The sequence below is a fragment of the Eublepharis macularius genome, chromosome 3 (assembly GCF_028583425.1).
Source record: "Eublepharis macularius isolate TG4126 chromosome 3, MPM_Emac_v1.0, whole genome shotgun sequence".
In the NCBI taxonomy this organism is placed as follows: domain Eukaryota; kingdom Metazoa; phylum Chordata; class Lepidosauria; order Squamata; family Eublepharidae; genus Eublepharis; species Eublepharis macularius.
In genome coordinates this window covers 78,439,776-78,446,233 of record NC_072792.1, presented here as the reverse complement: position 1 = coordinate 78,446,233, position 6,458 = coordinate 78,439,776, and the positions used below count along the sequence as shown (strand labels likewise).

At 35.8% G+C, this 6,458-nt stretch overlaps 1 protein-coding gene across 1 annotated transcript in view; it reads right to left on the bottom strand.

Annotated features, from left to right (window-relative positions):
• Positions 1-3,528: 3,528 nt before the first annotated feature.
• Positions 3,529-6,458, bottom strand: part of IL1RAPL1 (interleukin 1 receptor accessory protein like 1) — a 742,385-nt gene continuing 739,455 nt past the window's right edge. Inside the window, exon 10 of the mRNA XM_054974391.1 lies at positions 3,529-4,247. Within this exon, the coding sequence (XP_054830366.1) occupies positions 3,529-4,247 (719 nt within the window). The remainder of the gene's footprint in view (positions 4,248-6,458) is intronic.

Sequence of the window (6,458 nt, the reverse complement as noted above, 5' to 3'; positions counted from 1 at the left end):
ATTTCATCTGCAATGTATTTGCATTTTAGCCTGAGAAGTTGACTTGCACAAATCCCAGAATCTAGGAATCCAATAGATAATTCACATTTCCATTTTTAAGTGAGAGAGTTTCCATGTCTATTTTTACATAGAAAAATGTTGCAGTGATATTGCAAATTATGATACCCTGACAACCATGCTAGAAAACGTGAAATTTTTCACAATATTAATGGTGAGTCTAAAAAATGGTTGGGTGAACTGTCCCTTTAGTAATACATTTAGTACTACTCACAAATTTTTGACAATGACAGTTGCAAAAATAACAAAAAATCCTGTAATGATAGTACATATCCTAGGTTGCAGAAAATGGCTTCAGAAAAACAAATGTTGCAAAAAAAAATTTAAACAAAGTTGTTGAGAATAATTACATGTGATCTAAAATTAGTGACGGTCTTGAGCAGAATAAACCATCTTTGCCCACTCACTTTGTTGTAAGATAAAACACAGATTTGAAGTAATTGATGTTATGCCTGGTTATCTTTGCTTTGGATTAGGAGTCAAAGTGCAGGGTAGTGTCAGGTTTTTGAGATAACCCTTAATCTTGGCTGTTGTTTGAACACTTCAGCTCATTGAAACATCTCTCCCGCCCATCTTCTTCCCCAATAAAAAAGATACAGCCCAAGAATTAGGGCAAATAATTTTTTCTTTTATTTTGTGTTCTAACAGAACTTTAGTCAAACATTGAGCATGTGAACATATGACCCAACAGTTCCTTTACTGTTTCGCACACACAGCTGTTTTTATAGAAGAGGAATACTTGTGTGGAATGTTTCTAATGCCAGAAATGGCTTCTTTATTCGGTCTATTTGTCTTTCTCACACATGTACTCTTTCTTATTGGTTTCTATTTAATAATATGACAAAGAATTATAAGAAAATCTTTTCCTAAGTAGTGTGAATATCAAATAGTATCCATCAATCCCTGAATCATGCTATTCAAAGTGCTTTAATCTACATTAAAAATAGAAGAAAAAAGTATTCCTTTTTTTAAAAAAAGAAAAGAAACAATCCGGCTAATACCTACAGTCAGATTGCAGTCAGATTGCTATGCTCCATATTTACTTCACACACCAGATTTAAGGTTTAAAAAAATATAAAGGAAAAGGCAGTTGCACTGATGTACCTTTTGTTGGGTATTTGGAGCAGGTAGGAGAGACTGAAATTTGGAATCCTGTCAAAGGCCATTAAATTACATCAGTAGCTGGCAGGTGTCTATAATAAATAATAGCCATCTTAAATGTTCAAAGAACAAAATGTGCAAAGCTGCTTTTATACTTTATCTTCTCTGGCAGCTTTATTTGCTTGTTGGAATTTATTTGGCACATCTCCAGAGTTCTGGGAGTAGGTGGGGGAGGCATGTTCTAAAAAAATAGCAGATTATTAGAAAAAGACCTGAGTGAACTGTCACAGAAATGAATAATTTGTGTCAAAGTAAATGTCAATGTCCATTTTAGAGCTCCCTGAACTTGGCTTTGAGATACTTCCTTGCCAGTTTCAGCATGATACTGGTTGTTTCACAGTCAAAACTCACAGACGTTTCTAAACTGCAGGCTACATATTGTTTTACCATACTGCATCCTATCCAAACCAAAATAGAATTTGGATTTTTTTTTAAAAAATGATGATGATAGAACAAACATGTACAACATTGGCTATGACCAGTCAGCTGTTAAGGAAAACTCTCTCCAAAGGACAGGCAATTCAACAGTTTCAAAAATTGTTTTGCAGCAATTCATTTGTTGCATTTTGAGTGAAAGAAAAAAATGTACATTCTCTCTCTGTGTAAATTAACCCAACAGTAGCTCTCTAACGCATCAATTTACACTATTAGAAATGTGCTCCCATAGTCTAGTGCTATTTAATAAAATATTTTATCACATTCCCCCAAGTTTGTCTTACATGAAAAGTGGCTGTTGCATCAGTGTGTGGAAATATGTATATTACTATTGATTGTGTCAGACTGGGTGATTGTGGAATTAAATTCTGGTTTCTATCCTTGTGTAGAACAAACACTTTTGATTTCTAGATAGGCAAGATTCAGTCCTGAAGTTTATATAGAAAATATTTCCCAGAGCCAAAGATGCATGTTTTTTTCTTCCATTTTTTAAAGATGAAAGCATACATTTAAAATAAAACTAGTTTATTTTATTCAATAACATTAATTGTTTCCATCATTTCTTGGTCTGATTTAAATATTAATCTTGTATAAAATATTGATGTTTGTTGGCATTTTCTTTTGCAACCTCCTGAGATCTCCTTTAAACAACCTTGGAATAGAAAAAAACCTTCTAAATTATTATTACAAGTGTTTTTTTTTTAAGAAGAGAGAAGAATGGATTAAAAATGCTGAATTCGGAATAAGTGAAAAAAAAGAGAAAAAACTTTTCAATGTATGCGTTGGGACTCCGAAAATCAGCTGCCAAAGCATTTTTCTCAGTACTTTTTAAAAGACAGCATTTTTGTTATACAATGTGACAAACCATATTTGCTATTGTCCTTCTGCTCTCCTTTGGTTTGGAAGCTGTCGCTGTAAATCTCTGGGGGATTTAGTGCACTTCAGTGCCTATTGCCTTATTTGCCTGACAAATGTAAATAATCTCATTTGAAGAATTCAAAGCAAAAGAAAACCACTGAATCTTAACCCAAAAGTTGGGGCGGGGGGAGGTTTCACAAACACATCCAACACTTTCTCAGGAAGTGAGTAAATTACAGACGGCATGTTATCTATAAAAGGAATACAATCAACTCATAAAAAAGCAAAAAAAAAACCCTTCTACTTTTCTTTCTACATACATTATAGTGGTCATAGTGGTTATGGTGAAGCATGTGATATAAACTGGGTTTTTATTGTTTCACAACTATTTTACTATGTGAAATGTTAGACAATTAGACCATCTATAATTTCATCCAGTGTGGTGCTTTAAAAAGGGTCAGGATGGAAGGGGGGATGTAACAGTGGTATAATGAACAGGGCTGTGAATCATTTGTGGGGTCCTCCTAAGAACAAGTGTTCACACACACTCACACACGCACTCACATGTGCACACACTGGTGAGCTGCTGCAAGCATGACCTTTGGGTATCAGGCTGGGCAGACTAACAAAACAGATAATGCTCTGGACTCAACAGAACTTTCTCCAAGCATTCCCAAGAAATGTTAAAAAATAACACATAAACTATACTAATGAAGCAAAAAGGATTCTCATATCTATACAGTAGTCTCTTCATTCTTCTTTTTTAAAAATGTAAATATACAAATTCCAATGACATATAAAACAAAGTCAAAATGTGAATGGCAAGATACATGGATAAAACAGGAAGACTGATGCTACAAAGAAATTTGCAAAAACATATGTACAAGACCCTGTTTTTCCTCATATTTCTTAGATTGTAATGCATGATTAACAGCAGCAGTCGAGGATGTAGTTCCAGGCACCAGACTGCAGACTTTGCTTCTACTTCAGGGGGCTGAATTCCCCCTTCCATTTCTGTCACCAAATGACACTTGATATACTGGTTTCCCGTGGTAAGAGTGGCAGTATCGCACTGTTTGTATGAGCCTCGTCGGGATTCTGCTCTCTGTTAGTTTTAGTCTGTGGCCGCTGCCCATTAATAAGTGTCATAGGGATGTTGCAGTAGGTATGCTGGTTACCTATTGAGGTAAGAGGCAGGGTGCCAGTAGGAGGTACATCGTATTCATAGCTTCGATAATAGTGTTTCTGGCGCATCTGGGAATGATATGTATTGTGAAAGGTGGAGCGCAGGTCAGGATGGGCAGTGGCCAGAGCAGTGGAGGTAGCAGCAGCCATGGAAATTGCTGAGACTGTCTGCAGTTCCCCAAAAGGTCCCTGTTCACTGACATCTAAAACCTGCTCATGTGTGATGGGTTCTATCCTCTTAAAAGGCATTTCATATTGTAAACGTTTCCAGAATTTGGAATTCAACTTGTTGCATTTTGGTCCATGCCATTTAATAACAGTAAGGAGCTTGATGGTATGTTTCAGGGCCTCAACTTCCTGGTAGTTCATAATTCCTCGGAGTTCACTGCATTCAATCAGTATCACTTTAATTTCTCCAGTAACTAACATGTTTCGAAGTCTTGTTTCCAGTTCAAAGATACTCCATCCTCTTCTTACTACATAATTTGGAGTCATGACAATGATCAATCGCTTGCTTTGGTCTACACATCTTGCCACATCCTCAATGTATGCTGCAAAGAGAGAGGCACAAGATCAGTCAAAAATGTATACAATGTAAAGGGTTAATAAGCAAGCCCATTTTAATCCATGGAGTAAAATCATTATAATTGTTCAAATCATGGTTGTAAATAATCACTTGACCTAACATTCCCTCTTTATTCCAACCGTTGGGTTGGGGCGGTTTTGTGAAAACTATCCTCTTCTAGGATTGTGTATTATCTTTAGAATCCAGATTACTTCTTTAAATTGGAAATGCTCAAGGGCCTGCTAACTTCTTGAAAGGAAGAGAAATTGTATTCTGCACAGAACATTCTCATCCTTTTCCTGGAAAAAAGTGAAGAACTTCATGCAATGGGTAGCAATCTAGAACACCCTGATCCTCTCTTTATCCCACAGGTAGCCTCTAGGCAGTCTTTAAAATATTCCTCCTGTGAAGCAGGCTTTCTGTTTGTTGCTCCACACGAGGGGGAAAAAACTCTTACTTGGAAACTGCAATTAAGAAGTAGAATTGGAAGTGAGACCTTGAGCTGGATTCAGTGACATCTGGACACAAGCCTGTTTCCCTTTTGCTCTGTTTAGTATACAGCCTGCCATATGCATGTGGATAGCACAACTTTCCCTGGGACTTGAATGAACTGTCATGGGGAAAGGAACAAGAGGAAGATCTACATTCATCAGAACCTTCATTGGATCCAAACATTTGCCTACAGTTGGTAGAAAGGTGCTCTGTTGGAGTTTCCAAGTGAGACCATTTTATTTTTCTCCTAATATTTTTCTTCCTACAGTCTTTTCACAAACTTGCATGCAAACAGTTTCACTTGTATGCAAACAGAACATACTTGTACACAGTTCTATACATTTCAATATATCATAACATAGAATACTAATATGATTTCATTAGGGAGTTTCACTAGGGATTCCCCACCATATTAATATAAATAGCACATAACTTTATGTGCTATTTATATTAATATGGTGGTGTAGGGGAATCCCCCAAATGGATTTGTATTAAAGACCTACTTCTGGTGCATACACATTTTGGATAAAATTGATATAACTTTTAAGATCAGTTTCTCATAATGGCAGTTTAAATGAACTTTCTTTTTTTATAATAAAGTTGTTTATTTTCAGACCAATAAAAAAGAGTCAAACAAATCCCAGGGTATTACTTCAGAGGCATTTTGCCTCCTCCACTATTTTAGACTAGATAGTAAAGCTGGTAGGTGAAAACTCACAAGACTGTATGCTTTTCATACCCTGAAAATCAGGAGCTAGATTCCAGGCATAATAATTGGCTCTAGACCAAGAAAAGGGAAGGACTGTTAATAATCAGTGAATTACTGCCTAATCTGTTCCATAAATATAAAAGGCCAATGGTTTATCCTACCTGAATATATATTTATAATTGTAGTTGATACTTTAAAGAAGGACCATAAACTTTTTAAAAAGTCATGACAATTACATTATTGTTTGCACAAATACTACTGTGAATGGGAACAGAGATGTTAAGTCCTGGGGGGGGGGGGATCCCAGGAAAATCTGAAAAAAGCCCGTCTTTTTTTCTCAAGGACTTCCCTCCTCAATTTTTTCCAATGGAAATTAGGTGTGTGAGGGGTGGGGGGGCACTAAAAAAATCTGTAAAATATTTCTCTTTTACTGCAGACCAAATCACAGCTATGCACCTGAATCCTTTTAACTTTTTAGTGAGATAATCCTTATCTTACAGAGCATTTCACTCATTTCAAATGTAAAGCATGAATATTGAACACTTAGTTAATTTTTCCAGTGGGAAAACGGGCATTTTGGAGAGCACTAGAAAAATAACTCTTAACTTCAAGATTTTTTTTGTTTAAATGTAAATAATTTTGGCAACTATTAATAGGCTATGTGTTTAACAAAAATACATTTTTAAAGAATCCATTGTTTTCAGTGTTAATATTCAAGCAAGCTAGCATTATTGTGCCTCTATGACAGTTTCTGTTCAAATAATAGACTTTCTTCTGTTTACTACAGAATTTGTTTTCTACCTTCAATTTTTATTTTTCCCTACCTCTCAGACTGCAAAAATTAAAGATACGTGTGCTATGACAGCACAGGGTATAGCCGTTTTTAAGTCTTTATTAATAATTTAAAATATTGGTTATTGTAGATTTTCCGGGCTGTATAGCTGTGGTCTTGGCATTGTAGTTCCTGACGTTTCGCCAGCAGCTGTGACTGGCATC